This window comes from Ochotona princeps, chromosome 18 (assembly GCF_030435755.1).
Source record: "Ochotona princeps isolate mOchPri1 chromosome 18, mOchPri1.hap1, whole genome shotgun sequence".
NCBI classification, from domain to species: domain Eukaryota; kingdom Metazoa; phylum Chordata; class Mammalia; order Lagomorpha; family Ochotonidae; genus Ochotona; species Ochotona princeps.
Window position 1 is genome coordinate 9,785,992 of NC_080849.1, and position 21,178 is coordinate 9,807,169.

The 21,178-nt window shown below is 48.8% G+C and overlaps 1 protein-coding gene across 1 annotated transcript in view; it reads left to right on the plus strand.

Moving 5' to 3' along the window:
• Positions 1-21,178, plus strand: part of KDSR (3-ketodihydrosphingosine reductase) — a 32,079-nt gene that overhangs the window by 6,161 nt on the left and 4,740 nt on the right. Inside the window, exons 3-8 of the mRNA XM_004579453.3 lie at positions 1,404-1,460; positions 4,481-4,546; positions 4,717-4,812; positions 6,957-7,148; positions 13,867-13,950; positions 18,677-18,760. Coding sequence (XP_004579510.1) covers positions 1,404-1,460; positions 4,481-4,546; positions 4,717-4,812; positions 6,957-7,148; positions 13,867-13,950; positions 18,677-18,760 — 579 coding nt within the window. The remainder of the gene's footprint in view (positions 1-1,403; positions 1,461-4,480; positions 4,547-4,716; positions 4,813-6,956; positions 7,149-13,866; positions 13,951-18,676; positions 18,761-21,178) is intronic.

The following is a 21,178-nucleotide window of genomic DNA, read 5'->3' on the forward strand; positions in this document are numbered from 1 at the left end:
AGAGAGGAAGATCTTCCGTCCGATGTTTCACTCCCCAAGTGAGCGGCAACAGGCCGGTGCGCGCCGATCCGAAGCCGGGAACCAGGAACCTCTTCCAGGTCTCCCACGCGGGTGCAGTGTCCCAATGCATTGGGCTGTTCTCGACTGCTTTCTCAGCATGCAGAGAGCTGGATGGGAAGTGGAACTGCCGGGATTAAAACCGGCACCCATATGGGATCCCGGGGCTTTCAAGGCGAGGACTTAGGCCGCTAGGCCACGCCGCCAGGCCCTTGAACTACTGTTCTTTATCGTGTTTCAGCCAATACTCCCCAACCAGACCGGCTCCACAAATATTTACCTGGTGCCATCAACATAATAGGCGACATCATCAGTGACAGCAGTGAAGACACACCTGACAGGAAAGGGCCCCCTGCCATCCTGCAGCTTCTGGCAGGGGCAGCTCTGGAGCCAAAACCGGAAGGTGTACAGGTGTCTCTCTCTGCAGTTTGCGTGTGACATCATGTGCAATTGGCTTTACTCCCCAGAAGTTTGGCAAAGTATGTGCAAGGCCAGTTTTCTTGAAAAAAACTAAAGCAAAAACCAGTGAGACCTTGGGAGAATTTTCAAAGTATGTATCTTAAGAGTATTTTACAAGTGAACAAATTTACTCTGTCCTGCTAAAAAGTGACTTTCCCATAGTTGCTTTCACAGCGGCGAGGAGGAAGATATGTGGTGATGTTTGTCAGCACTCCCTTGACTTGGAGTCACCTGTTTCTTTCACTTCACTCAGATCAAAATGTTCATTAAAATTGAGAGTGAGGCCCAGCACAGTAGCCTAGCAGCTCAAGTCCTAACCATGAATGTGCTGGGATCTCATATGGGCGCCATTTCTAGTCCCAGCAGCCCCGCTTCCCATCCAGCTCCCTCTTTGTGGCCTGGGATGCGGTGGAGGAAGCCCAAGGCCTTGGTATCCTGCACCTGTGTGGGAGACCCGGAAGAAGCTCCTGGTTCCTGGCTTCAGATCAGCTTAGCTCCAGCTGTTGTAGTCGCTTGGGAAGTGAACCAGCAGAAGGAAGATCTTCCTCTCTGACTCTCCTCTCTCTATATATCTGACTTTGTAATAAAAATGAATAAATCTTTAAAAAAAATTGAGAGGCTGATTAGTTCCTGTCAGCTGGGCTTGTGAGCCCCATCTGTTTGCTGTTATGTCACTCGAGGAGGCATTTTAAAGCTTGCTGGCACTTCTTTGCTGGTGAGCTTACTTTGTGGCTTTTCTTTCTTAGGCTGTGGTCCAGTTTACCGAGCTGCAGGTGCTGTTTGTATGCGTTTTTGATTTCAATAAATATTTACATTAGTGATCTTTTCCCCTATCTTTCAACAAAGAGGCAGATGAACCAGAACTAATTCCTCTGTGTTGCTTTCAGGACAAGCTTCTGCAGGCAAAGAAAGAAATTGAAAAGTACTCCATAAATGATAAACAGGTGAGTCACTGTAAACCTACAGTGGTGTAAGGGGGAGAGGGCTTGCTTCCGCTGTCCATTAACAGCATACGGTGTTCTAATGAAAATACGTGTTTGACTGAAAAGAAGGCGAAGCTGCCTGCGTTGTCTAGGAACTCAGCTTACTGCCAGACGTCTATGCGTGTTTGCCGGTGATCAGATAACGAGTAGTTGTCATTTCAGTTATCTGTCTAAATGAAATTTATACAAATGTTGGTGAGGAAAGGTATGTTTTTTTCTATTTTTAAAAATTAATTTGTCTTTACTTGAAAGAGTTGCAGAGAGAGAGGCAGAATCCATTCTCTGCTGTTTCACTGCCCAAATGGGCACAATGACCAGAGCTGAGCTGATCCGAAGCCTGGATCCTCCAGGTGGATCCCAATGGGTGCAGAGTCCCAAGGCTTTGAGCCATCCTCTGCTGCTTTCCTAGGCCATTAACAGGGAGCTGGATTGGAAGTGGAGCAGCCCGGAGTAGAATAGGTGCCCAGGTGCGATGCTGGCATTGCAAGTGGAAGATTAACCTAAACTGCCACCATGCTGGCCACAGGAGAGAAGAGAGGCATTATAAGAAGATGTTTTAGTTATAAAATATTTTAGTGAACAAAATTGTATGCATAATGTACATTGTCATGTGAGATACAATAACAAGTTAGCCGCGCACTCATCAGCCACTAACAAGTGGGATTTCGCAGGGTCCCCAAGCCCCGGGTGGCCCATCACCCCTTCCCTCTGGCCCCTTCCCTCTGGCCACCCTCACCTGGTTCCTGTGTTTATCCTTCCTTTGCTTATCTCAGTCATCTTCCCTTATCAGGTCACATGCTGTGACCCTGCCTAGCATGCTGGTTATGGCAGCCATCTTATTTTTTTAGCAGCTTTGTTAAGATTACCCACACACCATACACACGGTTGACCTGTTTAGGGCGTACAGACCAGCGATTGGCCAGTCAGGGAGCTAGGCCACCAGCCCCACCGTCAGTTGCAGAACTTCTGGGTCACAGCTCTGGACCACTGATCGGTCGTGACCCATCCGGCTCTCTACCCCCATCCTGCAAGTCCAGAGCAATCAATTGGCTGCCTTGTATAGTCTTTGGAGAGTGATAGGCCTACTCAACCTTATTTCTTCACTCTATGTTAATTTAAAAACTCAGTTATGTTGCTGTATAAAGTGGTAAAGTGGCAGTTCAGTTTTTTTAAACTGCTATTTAATGTGTAAGTGTCTTTTTTGTATCTCAGATCTACTGCAGGTGAATATCCAGTTTGTTACCAGTATCTCTGTGATTTTTGTGTTTGGCTCTGGGAGAAGTTTCATGAGGCCTCTGTGTGCAGCTTACGGGACTGCTGAGCTGTGGTGTGTCCGCACGTTCAGCCCTCAGTGTTACACTCCCACCTGCAGTGAAGGTGCTTCCTGTCACGCCACATCCTGGCCAACACTGGTCTTGGCAGATCTAATGTTTCCCTTTCTGATGTTAGGATCGCCAGTGCATTTAGTCGCCTTTCCCTCCTCTGGAATCCATTAGAGATCTTTCCATGTCAATAAAAACAGCAGCAGTCGGCCTCAGTTTTTGAAGTGGCTGCCACAGAGTGTTGGGGGCACCTGAGTTTATGTGCCCTGTTGTTGGGCTGTGTGTGTGTGTTTGGCTTTTGCAATCTCTGTGGCAGGTGCAGTTCCTGGTCCACATGTAAGAGTTCTTCTCTAGGACTCTGGCCTTGGCCTGATCCCTGATTCTGCAGCTCACTTGACATGGCAGAACACCACTGTAAACATCCTCCTGTTTTCTGGATTCATGGAACCAAAGATAGAAAGGAGTGGGGTGATAAGTACAGCACTGGGGCCCTGGTGCAGAAGGCTGGGTTTGCCTGCGGCTTCTCTGGGCTTGCCCTGCGTGCTTCTCCAACTCTCTTCAGCCATCAGGGGCAAGCTTGCTTTCCACAGGGTACCTGTTCAGGGCTAGAGGCTTAGATGGGGATGGGGTCTGTTGAGAGATCCCCGAGCCCTGGGGGGTGGTTTTTCCTGGTAATTTGCTAACATTTTCCTTTCAAAATCGCACTTGTGGCATCAGTTTTGCTTACAGTTACTAGGTAATCCTGCATGTAAAGTATGGAAAAGCATGTTTAAAAATGGATCCCTATGTTCTTTTTTCAAAGTGCCTTCTGTATGAGAATGTGGAGGAAAAAAGTCCCCATTGGGGATGGCTCAGCAAGGGCTGCCCTGACTCTTAGGAATTTAGATTTGTGTCTTGCACAAAATTTAACTGATGTATCAAATCTGAAGATGGGGCTGTGTCCTTTGGTGCGGCTGCCTACAGCTGGTGCGAATCACGTTCATCCATGACTTCTGCGGCCCTTAGTTCCAGGAGAGGCCACTGTGTGGCCTGCGGGTGCACGCAGCTGCGAAATGAAGCAGGAGGATAGACCCCCATGCTTCCCAAGCCTGCCTTCTCTCTGCCTTCTCGCCGTGCGCTCAGAACAGAGCCCAGGCACTGCAGGTCAGTGCGCATGTGCGGCTACTAATTGTGACCTCAGCATATTTTTCTTTTTACAATGTATTTATTTATTTATATAATTTTATCTATATAAAAGGAAGAGTTACAGAGAGTGAGATCTGTCTTCCATCTGTTAGTTTGCTACCTAAATGGCTGCAATTGCTTGGGTTGGACCTGGCTGAAGTCAACAGCCTAGAATGCCATTTGCATCACCACGTGAGTGGCGGGAGCCCAATACTTGGGCCGTCTGTTGCTGCTTTTCTGGCTCTATTAGCAGGCTTCTGAATTGGAAGTGGAACAGCTGGAACTCACACTGGCACTCATACAAGATGCCAGCATCACAGGCAGTGGCATAACGCACTGAGCCACAGCACTGGCCCGCATATAAGCAAATTTCAAGCTGAACTTTGAGAGTTGGTTGTCTTCCCTTTTAAAAAGAATTGCCTTTTATTAAAAACATCCCAAAAGCCTAGATGGGATACTTGCATGCTTTTGATGGATTTTTTTCCCTTTTAACAGGTGGTACTTTGTATATCAGTTGATGTATCTCAAGACTATAACCAAGTGGAGAACGTTATAAAACAAGTAAGAGACAAGGGTAATTGGAGTTAATGCGCTTGAGCATCAATTGGCTTGTCGTTGTGCTCTGTAGCTTGGAATTGGTGAACCTTCCCGATGGGATAAATAGCTGTGCAGTTTTCATTGATTAACATTGATTTGCTGCTGAGTGATCTTGCTCCGCTGTGCATTTCCAGGCACAGGAGAAGCTGGGGCCAGTGGACATGCTGGTGAACTGCGCGGGGATGTCCGTGGCAGGGAATTTTGAAGATCTTGAAGTGAGCACTTTCGAAGTAAGTCTAGCAGTTTGCTCACCGGACTGAAGGCTTGAGGGGTGGAACAGATGACTGCATTCAGGAGTCCATGGACACTTGGCAGGACGAAGGAAGGGTGAACAAGGTTTTGGGTTCAGGGCCATGACCATCTTCCCAGGGAACCTCCGTTGTCTCGGGTAACAGTGAAGCCCTCTCTTGGGGCGTGGGTCCTTGCACCAGTCCCCTGAGGCCGTAACCTCAGGGGGGCGCTGGGAAACCTAGGCTTGGGAGCAGCACTGGGGGCTTGTGCCGTGCTTCCATGATGCTGAGAGCGGGAAACAGAGAGCGGAAGAACGAAGTGGCTGGAGTCCTCAGAATAAAAAGAGAATGCATTGCCTTTATGCTTGTATTTTCTAAAAAGCAGACATGTCAAGGGATACTTCTCTTAATGATTAATTTCAGCACCGAGGAAATGGATGTTGGAGTTGAAATTAGTTTTTATTTGGCAGAGCATAAGCCATCTGTTTTTCTTGTGCTGTTGAGCCTTCATTGTGGTGCTACATTTTGAATGCTTGTAAGTGAAACTGCATTCCTCTTCTGTGAAAGCAGAGACCGCTGGGCCAGTGTTGTGGCTTCCAGGGCTCTATGGGAAAGGGCTGTAAACTTTGGGATTCACTTGAAGCCAACTGCAGGGTCAGGGTGTAGGTGCAGGCTGAGGGCTGCAGCTTAGCAGGTGCTTCACCCCTTGAGAGAACTAAGCTGCTAAAAGGAGAGGAGAACCACCTTGCATCCAGTGCTAAGGACCGCTGTGCACCCCGACCTGATGGCTGTGGGCCTCGTGGCCCCGGCAGCCGGGCCCGCCCTCCCCAGCGGAGGGAGCCCACCGTGCTCTGGGAAGGCATGGTCACCTTCCAGCGCCAGTGTTTGCTCTCCCTCGCATTGTTCAGTGAGATCTGGTGTGGCTTTATGGTGTGTTCATAAGGAATACTCAGTTACATGCGTGTTTGGTTTTAGTTTGACTTTTGTTGACATTACCATGAAGTTGCACACATCGCAGCTCTTCATGAGGGGCCAGTTGGCGTGTAAGACCATCAGAAACCTGGCCCGCCGCCTCCGCACACTGCCCCATGCTTCTCTTCCTCTGCACATGTTATGAACATCCTGTCCCGGCCATCAGTTGTAGTCATAAGCCTGAGTATATGCCGGGATCACCGAGCCTGGGGTGGTCTTGGAGAACCCGAACAACTTTCTGTTTGGTTCCCTTTTCATGGCTGCTTGCTGCTGTCTTCTGTATCTGTCTTTTCTTAGCTGGATCCTAAGGAGAGTTCCATTTTCTTTGTGTGTGTGTGTTTCATCAGAGAGGCAGAGTGTCTCACAGTAGAGGCTGTGCTGGGAGGTCCGATGCTCTTTGTCTTTTGATACTGAAGAAACAGGTGCTGAGGAGCTGCGTGGCAAGCCCATTGCAAGTTCTGTGCTGGGACAGAGGTGTTGACTATGGGCCCCTCTCTAAGCGACGGGGCTGTGTGTGCAATGGGAGGTAGTTTCAGTGTCAGTACTGTAGTATTTCCTCTTGGGTTGGACCCAAGGCGAGGAGAAGTCTTCAGGCCTCCTGCTTCATGCATTCCGGACTGCAGGCAGATCAGAACCTTACACAGACTTTCACTGAGACTTCTCGCTGACCTGTAGTGGTGGCCGTGCTGGAGGACAGGCCCAGGTCTGCTCCATTCAGAGGGGAGGGTATCTGGGACCTTGAGGTTTCAGTTTTGTTAGTGTCCTCCTTCTCCACATATCTGTATATATTTTAAGTGTTTATGTGTTTACTAGATTGAATAGGGCTGGAACTACGCGGAAGCCCTGTCCTGGAAGCAAGTTCCAGAAGTGTTATGCACAACCACATATAACACGTGCCGCACTGTGTGTAAGAAAGCCAGCTGTGATGGGTGTTCAGCAGAGCTAGGATTCTGTCCGCCATCCTGTGAGAGCAGATGATGTTGGAGCAGGCAGCCAGGGGGGTCTGGAGCTTGAGCCTATGGGCAGCATCGAGTGATCATTCACTCCGCAGAGCCACTGAGCTCCCTAGTCCCCCCAACTTCCCCATGGGCGTCTGGTCCCTCCCCCATCAGGTGCGCTATTGTGCCTCTGACCTTGTGCCCACTTAACATGACCTCTTTGTTGGCCCGCAGAGACTGATGAACCTCAATTACCTGGGCAGTGTGTACCCAAGCCGAGCCGTCATCACCACCATGAAGGAGCGTCGCGTGGGCAGGATCGTGTTCGTGTCCTCCCAGGCTGGGCAGCTGGGGCTGTTTGGCTTCACAGCTTACTCTTCGTCCAAGTTTGCCCTGCGGGGATTGGCTGAAGCTTTGCAGATGGAGGTAAAAGTTGGCTCATTTTTGCATTTAGTCTCCACAGCAACATAAAGTTAGAGATCTGGCGTCAGTGAAAGTATATCTTAAACTTAACAGTTAACATTTTTCACTACAGAAAGATTACAGTTAAGATAGGAGTAAAAACAAGTTATATCTTGCTTAAGTACTAGCTATATCCTTATAGTGTTATTGGTCTAATAATGTATATGAATAAAGTTAACCAGCTATTTAATTCTATAGGAATTTTTCTAAACTGAAAAATTAGTAACTGAGAAGAGAATCAATCAGCTAATGTCTAGCTCCTGGATCTTTCTTGTCCCTTTAGACTTATGTACTTATCTATCGGAGTGACCAAAAAGAAAGAGAGATGGCTTTTCATCTGCCGAGTCAATGCTCAAATGGCCAAAACAGCCAGGGCTGGGCCAGGGCTGGGCCAGATGGAAAGAACTTGGTTTGTTTCTCCCATGTGGATCCCAAGATCTGAGGTACTTGGGATATCCCTGTTGCTTCCAAGTCTTCAGCAGGGAGCTGGATCCGGCGGGCAGCAGGCAGAGGCCAACCAGTGCTTGCATATAGCATGTCGCCATCCCTGGCTTTACTGCAATGCCAGCTCCTAACCCTTAACATTTGGACGACTCAAATTGGCCTATCTTCTCACATGTACAATGAGAAAATTGGAAAAATAAATAAATCATTTGGCTCTCTTAGCAGTTGCATTTTAATATCTCAAAGAATTATTGAGGGAAATGAATGCTTTTTGTTTCTACAATTGGTAGAGTATTCTGTGTAGGAAGGGTAGAGTCAGGGCTAGCCTTGCAATGAGGGAATGTTGTCAGGTGCACAACCTTGTAGATAGGGCCCGGTGGGCCGAGGCGGCTTTGGCACCGTGGCCACACGGGGGCGCTTAGGAGCCTCACCTTACATCTGTCTAAAACCGTAAGCTGAGAGCAGGATAAGATTCTTCCGTGAGATTCTATCGTCCTTAGTCTGGAAATGTGACACTACACCATGGTGTTCGACACCCAGGAAATACTTCATCATGACCCATTCTCTTGTTGTAAGAGGATGCTTTTAGGAACCCCAGTGAGTGATTGAGATCAGCGATCAGAAGAGGCGCTGGACATGCCTCAGGCCGTGATGGCCGAGTGGTTTCCGTGCAGCTCCTCACGTCTCCTCTCGTAGCCAGAAGGCATCCGCAGTAGACAGGGTGTCAGTGGACAGGATGACTGTATTCCAGTAAAACTTTGTGAACGCAGACGAGCAGAGGCTGGGGCTGGGTGTTGCTCACAGGCCAGCTTGCTTCTCCCTGGAACAGACCTTGCTGGTGTGTAACGTAGAGCCACACCACCCGGACGTTGTCTGGGTGCGGCAGGGCTGATGGGTGGTGGAGCTGAGCGCTGAGGAGCAGGCCTCTTGGGGACTGCAGACTGTGCAGTCCTCACGCCAAAGCAAGCAGCCTGCACGTCTTCACGAAGCACAGATCAGGCCAATAGGTTTAGCCAACAGTGCTGTGAAATTGCAGATCAGAATATTGATATTTCTTTTGCAGCTCTTACCTTATAAGTTACTTTGGGAATAGCTGTTTTATTTTTAGCTCAGTTTTGGGAAATGTTCCTGGCAGATATTAAGCTGCTTTAGAGAAAGAAAACTGAGTTTTCAGTGAATTTAGTGAGTTGCTCAAGGGCACGTAATTCACTGGGGGTGAAAGTGCCAAGGCCATGGCCGACTCCAGGCTGGGGCTCCTGTGCAGCCTGCTCATTGCACCGGTGGGCTCAGCTCTCGGTGGGCTTTAACAACCCAGGCAGGTGAAGCGGTGCTTTGGAGATGAAGAGTCTGTTAGCTGTTTTCCCCGAAGTCTTGTTTTGCAGAGCCATGTCAGGACTCGTGGATTGAGGGAAAAGTGCAGCCTGGAGGCTCAGGTTTCATATCAGCTGAAACCGGAGATGCTACAGGCCCCGGTGCCATGGCTTAGCGAGTTAAGCCTCCACCCGTGGTTCTGGCATACCCTGTGGATGCCAGTTCTTGTCCTAACTGCTCCACTTTTGATCCAGCTCTTAGCTTTTAGACAGGGGAAGCAGCAGAGATTGGCTCGGATTCTTAGGACCCTGCACCCACCTGAGGAACCCGCAGGAAGCTCCTTGCTTCAGATTGGCCTAGCTCTGCCTTCAGCCATTTGTAGGGGGTTGGACAAGTGGGTGGAAGATCTTTATACTATCTTTCCTTCTTTCTGTGACTCTGCCTTTCCAATAAAAATAAAAACAAATCTTTAGAAAGAAAGAAGCCATAGAGAAGAGCAGAAAGCAGGCGAGTTGCTGTCACCCACGGTGCCCCCCGTGGCTTGAATGGGACATGCCTCACAGATCCGTTACAAATGGCCTCACTTACACGAAACAGCCTAAATACCTGCCTTGCCAGCAAGGATTGGGGGAAGAGTAACTTAGTCATCAAATCCGTAGGAGAATTTTCAACAAACCAGTTTTTGAAACTGTAGTAATTAAAGCAATTTCTGTAAATGAAACTATAGAGTTGCTCAAATCCCAGATATTTTTGATAATCCATCTGGTTTAATTAACTGTTGTGCAGTAGAGAGACAGATGGAGAGAAAGACCCTCCAGTCTGCTGATTAATTCCCCACAATGGCTGGGACAGGCTGCGCGAAGCTGGGAGCTGCCCGTGCGTGCCAGCCTCCCCTGGGGGTGGAAGCAGCCCAGTGACCTGAGCCGTCACTGCTGCCTGTCAAGGGCCGTTAGCAGGAAGCTGGAGTCAGGAGCCAGAGGCAGAAACCAAACCCGGGGACTCTGTCAGAAAGCCCAGGCAGTCTTAGGCAATATCTTAACCACTACACTAGGCACCTACCCCTAATTAACTTTAGCTTCTTTGAGATTTATCTATTTTTATTGGGGAGGCAGATTTACAGAAAGAGGGAGAGACGGAGAGAATGATCTTCACAAATGGCTGCAACAACTGAGACTGAGCTGATCTAAAATCAGGAGCTTCTTCTGGGTCTTCCATGCAGATACAGGGTTCCAGGGATTTGGGCCATTCTCTATTGCTTTCCCAGGCCACAAGCAGGGAGCTGGATGGGAGGTGGAACAGCCAGGACGTGGTGCTCATGTGGGATGCCGACACCTGCAGGAGGATTAGGCAGTTGAGCCGTCATGCCACACCACACCTCTTCCCCCCACCCCCCGTTAACTTTTGAATATTCCTGTCCACTCCTCTTGTCTCTAAACCAAAGTAGACTACAGGAATATTATAGGTATAACTAGTGGTCTGGGGCTTTATTGATTTTTTTATTGTTTTTTCTTGCTTAGTTTTTTTTTTAAAAGATTTATTTATTTTTGTTACAAAGTCAGATATACAGAGAGGAGGAGAGACAGAGAGGAAGATCTTCCGTCCTATGATTCACTCCCCAAGTGAGTGCAACGGCCAGTGCTGTACCGATCTGGAGCCAGGAGCCAGCAACGTCCTCCAGGTCTCCCATGCGGGTGCAGGGTCCCAAAGCTTTGGGCCGTCCTCGACTGCTTTCCCAGGCCACAAGCAGGGAGCTGGATGGGAAGTGGAGCTGCCGGGATTAGAACCGGCGCCCTTATGGGATCCCGCCGCGTTCAAGGCGAGGACTTTGGCCATTAGGCCACACCGCCAGGCCCTCTTGCTTAGTTTTTTAGATACAAATGCATCATTTAAATATTTCAGAAGTTACTCTTTTTGGAAAGCAGACTCTTGAGGTGGGTTATAGCCAAAGGTGTGGTGGCAAAGACCAAACAAAAACAAGACGAAAAAAAAGAAAGAAACAATGCTCTCCTTCATGCTCGTCTCCGTCGGGTTCTTGGCCTCCCTCCTGTGTCCGACGGCAAGGTGGAAGGAAGCAGCTCAAGTGGCACAGCCCCCTGTGCACAGCCGGAAGCGCTGCCCCAGCCCCGTGCCACTGGAGCTGGTAAGGAGCTCTGTGTAATTATTATTTTGATACAGCATGAGTTCTTGAGCAGGCCTCAGTCTTCTTTCTGCTTGAGGCTGGATGGTGACAGAAGGGAGTGACACAGGAGGAGAAATAGACCATGACCAGCCTGCAGGAACCGGAATGTGCAGGCGTGACACAGTACCATGTGAGCAGCCACATGGCGAGCCCGCTGTTGGGAAAGCCATGATTCAGCGGTTTGCCCTGGTCCTACACAGAGCAGGAGAAGCCAGGCAGCCTTCGTTTCCTGTGCAAGAGACTGTCAGCGACCAAATGGAAGACGGCGTGTGCTCAATGGACAGGATTGCTCTTTTAGCAGATTGTTTCTTCAGGCGTTTCAGAAGCTCCAAGAGGGCAGGGGATGTGTGTTTTGTTCACATCCAGGCACTTTGGTCATGGAGTGCTGTTGGATAAATGACTACATGACCGCATCACTGGTTAAGTTCCTAATTTTCGGAGGTGTCCACCCATAAATGGAGGAGAGCTTGGGGGCTTAACGTTCTGGAGCAGACACAAGTCCATGAAGGAACTGGGCCAGCTTCTCTCTACGCCATGATCCAAGAGCCCAGCCATTAGACAGCTGTCCTGAAAAACTGAACAATTTGACAGCTCAGGCATGACCTTGAGCTTGAGAAGCACTGCTTTGAGTGCTGTGTGATGTTAGCTTGGGTACCATCCTTGCTTGTTGTGGGCACAGCAGAGCAGCTCCCTAGAAACAACTGCCTTCACGCGGGCGGTCGGCATCATTCTTTGTATATGGGAAATCGAATTACCACTTACTGGTTGCTTTGAAAAGGTTATTTTTTGTTAAAGACTAATTTATTTGAACTGCAGAGTGACACAGAGAGAGATCTCAACCGTTAATTACTCCCCAAATGGTCACAACAGCCAAGTCTGGGCTAGTGGGAAGCTAGGGACCAGGAACTCCATCCCGGTCTCCCACGTGGGTGGCAGAGGCGGTGAGGCGTTGCTTTCCCACACACATTAGCAGGAAGCAGAAGTGAAGTGAGGCAGCCGAGATTCAAGCCTGCACTTCCTGGTGGGGTGCAGGGGTCACAGGCAGCGGCTCCACTTGATGCCTTATGACGCCAGCCCCAAAATGGATTTTTTAAGTTTCTTTTTCTAGGAAAGGCCAGGAGACAGAAACAGATGGACAGAGATCTGCCAGTTACCAGTTCACTTCCCGAATGCTCACAGCAGTCATAGCTGGGTCAGCAGCCAGCAGCCAGGAACTCAGCTGCATCTCCCAGGTAGTGGCAGGGGGCCAGCTGTTCGGGCCATCCCCTGCTGCCTCCCAGGGTGCTGTTAGCAGAGAGCTGAGACCAGAAGTGAGGGGTTTCAGTATGGCGAGGCAGCATTCCAGTGGAGTAACCAGCTGTGTAAAAGGCCCACCCCAGTTTTTTACTTCTTTGTTTTGTTCTTTCCTTCTTCTTCTTCCTTGTCTATTTCAGTAGAGCGCAGGGCCGTGGGAAACAATTTTTTTTTAAGTCCCTATCTTAAAGTGATGAGAAATCACTTGCTTATCAAGCCTGCTGCCTGGCCGCAGCCCAGAGCTGTCTATGAGCATAGCTGGGTGATGAAGCCACACTCCGTGGGCGCTGAGCAGCTGCACTCACACCCTGTTCCCCTGGCGCTGGCCCAGCGGACCCCTCCCTCCTGCTGCTACCCTGCCCAGGAGGGCGGGGTGGGGTCTCCCGCATACTTCTCCCCCCCCCCCCCGCAGCCGCCCCCGCAGGCTTGGTGACTGTGCTTCTCTGAGGGACCTCCGGGGGAGGAAGGGCCACGTGGTAGGGCAGGACCTGGGATGCTGTGGGAGGCTGCCAGTAGGCCGGGCGGCCTGATCATAGGCCTGCTGTTGAAGATTAACCTTGTGACAGATGGGCAGTGGCCGGCGGTGCTGTCAGCAGACCTTCCCACCCCAGAGGTCCTGGAGGTCTCAGGGAAACTCAAAAGTGAGCCAGTGCCAAGTCAGACTTGTAGCAAAGTGGTTCTGATGGTAACTTGTCTTCCCTCGGGTCAGTAACTCTGTCAGTGCAGGATGGTGTATGAGGCGGAGCTGACACTCCACAGATTGGGGCAGAATCCGTGGGAATTGCTTAAGGTGTGTTCAACATGGGGGTGTGGTGCTGAGCTACACCGGGGAGCATGGTGAGAGAGGGGTTTCTCTGTAGAGACTGGTTATGGTGGTCCTGTAGGTGACCATGTGGCTGGTGCAATTGACATTGACAACATAATGCTGTCTGTCAGTTAGTGGAGGAGGACAGGATGTGGCCTTCCCCTGGGCAGGGCTGGCTGCACAGGGAGTTCTTGAACAAGCAGTGGGACATTGTCACAGTGAAGACAGTGTTCTAGGCATGGGTCTGAAGGCCATGCGGGAAGGGATGTGAATGGACCAACATATTATGTAGATGCAATCTACGGTAAGAACACCAGGAGCAGTGTGAAGGGAAACCACATTTGGCAGCTGGTAGACAAGGAGCAAACCTGTCTGATGCTTCCGACAGTGCTTGGCCGGCATGCGGTGCCTGGGGAAGAGGAGTAGACTTGTTTTTCTTGTTGTGTTATTTACTTGAAAAGCAGAGAAAGAGAGAGATAGCCACCCACAGGTTCACTTTCTGAATACCCACGGTGGCCTAGGCTGGCCCAAGACTGACACACAGAGGCAGGAACTCCATTCACAATGTCCACGTGGGTGACAGGGACCTGGCCGGAGAGGGAGGAGCTAACTGGGCCTCACTTACTGCCCAAGCTGTTTGCTACCTGCAGGTGAAGCCGTACAATGTCTACGTCACAGTTGCCTACCCGCCAGACACAGACACCCCCGGACTTGCCGAAGAAAACAAAACAAAGGTCAGTGTTTGTGTGTGGTCCCCTAGAGGTGTCCCTCATGGCAGCCCCCATGATGTTCCCTCTCCGCTTCAGCGTATCTCCTCATCACTCCACTGTGCATTGAGGGTCTGTAGGGTGTGGAGGGCGGCGCCTGGGTCCGAGGGTCTCCTTGAGGTTCTCCAGGAAAATCTTCCCTCTCATCCCACACACCCTCTCTTTGAGGGTCATTTACATTTTCACTGAGCTCTCACAGAACTGCAGCAGCAGCGCTTGGCCCCTCTCCCCTGTTCCCGATTTGCTCTCATATGTTCACATTGCTGTTACATTTCGTTAGATTTGCTGACTTTGCCACCTGGGAAGGTGACATGGAAGACTCATATCTGTCCCCCTGCCCCCTGCATGGTCCCCCATCTCTTTGTTGCATGAGCGTCAGTGGCTGTTAATGTGACTGTGTAAGCGCCATCTCGCCCGAGCCTTTCCACAGTGACATTTCCTTCTCTGCCTGTTTAGCTTTGTGTGTCGCTGTAATCAGTCACCCCCAGATTCAGACTGACGGGGACTCTTCCTGGGGCCCATTTGGACCCGGCAGGAATTCTGTGCATATCACTCTTAAGCCCTGTAGGCCTGGCGGTGGCCTTGGCACTATAGGGGTTCGCCTCCCCCATTCGTTTGCTGGATCCCCAGTCTTTCCGGTCTTTGGTGTCTCTTGGCACTGCCCTCCTGGAAGGATGCAGGGCACACAGAGGTCACACCATCCTGGTGCTGTGTGCCCAAGGGATCATTTCTTTGGACATGGAATTCCAGGCTGGGAATTTGTTCCCTGGGGGTTTTCGCAAGTGTTTCATCCTTGACCTCTGTTATCCAGTCGCTCCTGGTGACCTGACGCCATTTGGACTCGTGTTTGGTTGTACAGAACCTACATTCTGCTGGTTTGGGAGGTTCTTTGTCCCGTGTTGTCACTGGGGGTCTTTGCTTTAAATGAGCCCTTTCTGTGGCTGAACTTGAGCTCTGGGACATTGTATTGTATTGCCTCTTATTTTCACCCTCAGTGTCTCAGGTGTTCTTTCTGCAGTTTGTCTTACTATGAGATGTTGATTTAGGATTAATACAATTCCCGTCCCCCCTTCTTTCCTTTCGTTTTCGCTTAGTTTTTGATCTGTTTTCTCGATACATTCACTTTATCTTTTAGCTTTGGCATTGAAATTTGTGTTTCTACTGGCATGTTATAATTCCTTCAGTTCTCTTTTATCTGAATATAAACATTTTTAATACCTTCTTGCCTTGTGTGAATTACATGTTTTATTCCTAAAGATGTTCGTTTTGAGCTTTTCTCTTTTTAAAGAGATGTACTTATTTAGTTATTTATGATTTGAAAGGCAGAGAGACATCTTGTATCCACTGGTTCACTCTCCAGATGCCCAGTGCCTCAGGACTAGCCCAGGCTGACACTGGGAGTCAGGGCGTCCACCTGAGTCTCCCCCTCGGGTGGCAGGAACCCAGCTGACGGGAACAGAAATGAAAAGCTGATGAGAAGTCGAGCTAGGCCTCACTCCCAGCTAGGGGCACCTCTGTGAGCGAGGGACCCCCCAAGCTAGCCCACTGCACCACAGTCCCCCCGACCCCGTTCTGAGCTTGTGGCGTCATCGGTTTTGTTTTTATTTCCTCACTTCCTTCCCCACTCCCCCTCCTGGATTTGTATCCTGCATTACCCATTTCTTGTCAGTTTCTGTTGTTGTTACAGGCTTTGCTTTAAGCTCTGGCGCTCCTTGGCTTATCTGAGGTTAAGGCTGGAGCACTACAAGGTCCCTAGAAGCACTGCTGCCCAGCATTCCACTTAGCCCCGGACAGGCCACAGGGGCCTCTGGCCATCTTGTAGCCGATGCCCACATGGGAGTGTCTGCTCACCTTTCTGAATCATGATGCCCGAGCAGGGCGAGGGGCCGGGGAAGCTTGCCATTCAGTGCCACCTTCTGCCTAGTTTTTCTGTTTCCTCCGAGGCACCTCGTAACCTCTGCTGGAGAGGTCAGTAGTGTCCCAGAATGAACCCTCTCATGAATGAACTGCTGATCTTGCGCCCTCGTGAGGCGGAAGCGTTACAGCCTCACGTGGAAGTGGCTGCCAGTCATCTGAGCCAAAGACAGGCCTCACGCCTTGTTTGTCTGGACACGCAGTAGTGGCTCCCTGAGCAAGCAGAAAGGCAAGATGGGAGAGGAGGGTCGATGAGAACTTACTGCCTTGAGCCCTACACTCATCTTAGTTTTAGATTCTTGTGTTAGCTTTCCCATCACCTCTGTTGTATTTAATGGCGTGAGTCTTCAGCACCCAAGGTGACGTTTGTGTGCCATAGGCAGTGTATCTGCAAGAGATGATTATGGCTTAGAAGCTTTTTGTTTTTCTGCTCTCTGGCTCTGCCTTTTTTTTTAGTTAGTGCAGTTTCAAAAGAAATAAATTTAAGCTGAACCAGCAGAGAACTGCTGAACAGATTTGAAACATTTGGTGCGGTCTTCCAGTCTGAAACCAAAACTCACTAAAGGTGAAGATTTCTCTGTTAAGACTTGATGTTGGGGCTGATACTGTGGCATAATAGGCTGAAGCCTCCACCTGCTGGTGCCAGCTTCCCAGTGGTGCTGGTTTGAGTCCTGGCCGCTCCATCGCTGATCCAAATCCCTGCTTATGGCCTGGGGAAGCATTGGAGGATGGCTTAAGTCTTTGGGCCCTGGCAGCCATGTGGGGGACCGGATGGACGCTCCTGGCTCCTGGCTTTGGATCAGCTCAGCTCCTGTCATTTAGGCCATTTGGGGAGTGAACCAATAGGTGGAGGATGGAGTTTGTTGTTTTTTTTTTTTCCTCAGATAAAATCTCCAGCAACTTTGAATAAATTTCTGCACTGATTTGTGGGCCCCTTAGGGGGCGACATAGTGCTTAAATTGCTGGTATCTAGAAGCTGGATGAATGAATTACAATGATTTCCAGAGGATCTTTCTCCCTTTTGCTTTTTAATTAATTAATTTATTTGAAAGGCAGAGAGACAGAATGAGAGAGAGCTCTTCCATTCACTACTTCTCTCCCCAAATGCATGCAGTAAGTAGTGGTGGTCTAGACCAAAGTCAGGCGCTTGGAGCTCCGCCTGGGTCTCCCACATGGCTGGCAGGGCTGTAAGCGCTTTTCTATCACCTGGGTACATTAGCAGGAAGCTGGATGAATAGAAATAGAAGTGGGCTTGATCCCAGGCACTCCGACATGGAATGTGGGAGTCCTAAGCAGTAGCTTAACCTGCTGCAACACAATGCTTGCCCCTGATTCTGGTTCACAAGAAAAACCTGACATATGAGATGTTTGGCATTTCTATCTTTAAAATTGTATTCGGGGGCCAGCACCATGGCATAGTCGGTGAAGCATCTGCCTGTGACCCTGGTATCCCACATGGGTACCAGTTCAAGCCATGTTTGTTCCACTTCTGATCCAGCTCCTTGCCAATGAACGTGGGAAAGCAGTGGAAAAATGGCCCCAGTCCTTGGGCGCCTGCACTCATGTGTGAGACCTGGAAGACGCTCCTGGCGCAGCCCAGCTCCAGCTGTTGTGGCCATTTGGGGGATGAACTAGTGGTTAGAAGATCCCTGACTGACTCTGCTTCTTTCTCTGTAACACTGTCTTTCAAATAAAAAGAAATAAATCTTAAAAACATAATACTGATTTTTATTCTTTCTATGCCCACCTGGTAAATAAAATTTACAAACCCTTACAATTTAGGGCTTCAGTTTGAGATGCCTGATTGAAACTCCCTTTAAAGAATTTTTGAGTACACGTGTGCACGATGCCACAAAGAGGAAGAGGGAGACAAGAAAGTAAAGGGAGGAAAAAGAACCTGTCCACAAAAAGATGTTAAGGCAGAAACGTTCGAAGGAGGTGGGGATGTTGCTGCATGTTGACTTTAGGAACGGCATTCTGAGGCCGGTCTGAGTTGGCATGCATCTTTAACCACCTTTTGAGGAAGAAAGGGGTGAATGGATCTCAAGTCCCGTAAGGTGCCTGGGCAAGCGGGGAGCTGCTCACTGTGTTCTCCCAGGGCTCCTCTCTCAGGGTCCTGCCTCTTTTTGGCCTCTATGGGCCCTTGGAGCATCAGCCACAGCTGTTGACAGGGGCAGAGTTGGGGCACCCCCTTCTGGGGCCTCAGCTCTCACTCCAGACAGTAGCTAAGTCTTGGCCCAGGAGTACGGTCAGAGAGACAGCACTGGCCACATGAGTAGATTTGCTTCAGACACAGGGTCCAGATCTGCTGTACTGCTGTCAGGCAGGAGGGGGCTGTGAATTTGAATCTCACGGTGAGGCATTCTCCCCGAAGCCCAAGCTATCTTCCGTGGAGCCGAGACCACCTACATCCTACAGAGGACTGGGCTCAGATTTGTATGGTAACCAGGTAGCCACTGATGGAGAAAGCAGGCCTTATTTTTTTTTTAAGATTTATTTTATTTTTATTACAAAGTCAGATGTACTGAGAGGAGGAGAGATAGAGAGGAAGTGGAGCTGCCGGGACTAGAACCAGCGGCCATATGGGATCAAGGTGAGGACCTTAGCCACTAGGCCACGCCGCCGAGCCCAGCAGGCCTTATTTTAAACACAGGAATCTTCTCAAAGGTCAAAGGTTGGAGTTATTTGTAGATCACCAGGAGACTGTGAGAATGACTATTTTTCAGTGTAATGAAAAATGATGGTGTTGATATGTGCATTTTTTGTTTTTCAATTTTAGCCTTTGGAAACTCGACTTATTTCCGAGACCACATCTATTTGCAAACCAGAACAGGTGGCCAAACAAATTGTTAAAGATGCCATAGTAAGTAACACTCTTAAATTGTTTTCTGTACCACTCAAAGTTCCATGTTACTGAAAAGATAGTTGTCCAAGGATTTGTTTCAAAATGAAAACTATATTTTAAAAAATCAGATTAATCATGCCTAACATTGGGCTCTGCATTTATTTCTCTGTGTACTTTGTTAATGGGAAGCTACTTAGGAATAGACTTATCGAAAAGAATGTCTGGGAACTTTGGTTCTTTGAAAAGAAAATGAGTGAACAGTGTAAACACTGTATTTGCATGTACGCACAGGCCCTGTTTTCAGTGTGTGCCACATGTAGTGTGCTGTGATTTCAAGATTAGATCTTTGTTAATTGCCAGACTCCTTGGCTAAGGGTTTTTCTTTCCTCTTTCTGCTTCCCAGCATTATTTCCCCAAAAATGAAGTATTTAGAAAGTGTGTGGTCCTGCTCGGCCCATCCTCCTGCCATTTCAGCTCATGTACCTACTCAGCTCCTGAATTTCCTGGGAATGAGAAATGCTGCCTTTAGAAGTCATGTGCTACTTTGTAGCTCAGCAGCATACTGACCCGTGTATTCCGACAACCTTCCTGTTAACCCACACACAGAAAAGACATGTCTGAGGGGGCTGGGAACCATCATCCCACACTGGGTATGGATATTCTTCAGAACCATTGAAGTGCGAAGTGTCAGCGTGCTCTGTGACAGCCTGGAAGTAGCTAAGAATAAAAGAAACAACGAATTCTGTTAAAGTGAATCACAGATGTGAAGAGTTGTGTCGTTGCATTAAAAGGCAGGGGAAGGTGGCATGGGTGAGATTTTGTTTTTTCTGCTTATCTCAAGCCAAAGTGCATATACATTTTATTTTTATCTTATTTTGTTGAGAGAGCATATCCATCTACTGGTTCACTCCCTAAATGCCCAAGCAAGGCTGGGCCGGGGCTGGAGCCGGCATCCCAGAACTCAGTCCTCCCCGCTGCCTCCTGGGGTGTGCCTGTCCTCCCCACTGCCACCTGGGGTGTGCCTGTCCTCCCCACTGCCACCTGGGTGTGCCTGTCCTCACCACTGTACCTGGGGTATATGTCAATAGGACCTTGGACTCAGAATCCAGAGCCAGGTATGCAACCTGGCACTCCAAGGTGGGATGCAGGTGTCCTAACTGGCATCTTAACCATTGAGCTCAATACCCACTCCCCATTGTATTTTTTAATAATCCCATATTGTTCCTCTGATTTTGTGAGATTAAGGTAGTCTATGGACTTTCAGACTTTCTCTCTCTTGACTGTTTTACACTATTAAAAGTGATTGATGGGTCGAGAGAACTTTTGTACATGTAGGTCATTCAAATTTATCAATATCTGCCATGTTAGAAATTGGAAATTATGTACTTTTTGAAATGTTTAGTTATGAATCGATATAAAATGAACATTTTAATGTGACAAATTCCTAGAGATATTTACTTTCCAAACTTCAGTGGGCAGAGTGGCAATGTTGCATGCTTTCAGCGGTCTGTATGACACCTGTTGGTAGAAGACAGGTGGGTTCTGAGCTGCTTCTGCATTCAGTCTGTTCTTGTTGCAGCATGTGCAGAAGCCCTGGCCCAGGGCAGACATGCAGTGAGAAGGGGCAGTACTGTACTAAGATTTTCAGATAGTTATGGATATAGTTTTCCTTTTTGATACCAATCCCAAATTTGACAAATGGTAGTTTCTTAAAAGTTGGTTGGAATATGCCGTTGGAAGCCACATCACTGAAGCCTTTGTTCTCAGTGACCTTAAAATCCATCAGTCTGTGTTGTACTTTCAATGGATCTTTTACCCATTCATGATTTTATAACATCATGCATTAGTCATTTGGGAAAAATGGTTTCACTGAGTTTTCAAAAAAAAAATTACATTCATCAGTATCATTGCTGATCTTATCATGAAAACATGTGCTGAGAAGCTTACGATAAGACTTCATAGTTCTTCACTTTCTCTCGAAATCTCAGATTTTGACATTGACTACAAGCACAGTTGTTTTTCTTGAAGAAACACCTCCTTTCATCTTTTGCAAATGTGCCACATACACAAGTTGGAACAACTACAGGTTCCCTGTCTGTGGTTCCTTCATATAAACAAACAATGTTTGTCTGTAAGGACCGGTGTTGTGGCGCAGTACAGTAAGTGCTAGGAACACCACATTCCATATCGGAGTGTGGGTTCGAGTCCATCTGCTGCTCTCCTGCTGCAGCTTCCTGCTGGTGTGCCTGGGAAGGCAGCAGCTGGTAGCCCCCTTAGTACTTGGCTCTCTGCCATCCACATACAAAACTCACATTGAGTTCCAAGCCCCCAGCTCTGGCCTGGCCCAGCCAGGTTGAGACCATTTTGGGGAGTAAACTATTAAACGGAAAATCTCTCTGTCTCTCTCTGTCACTCTGCCTTGTGAATAAAATAAAA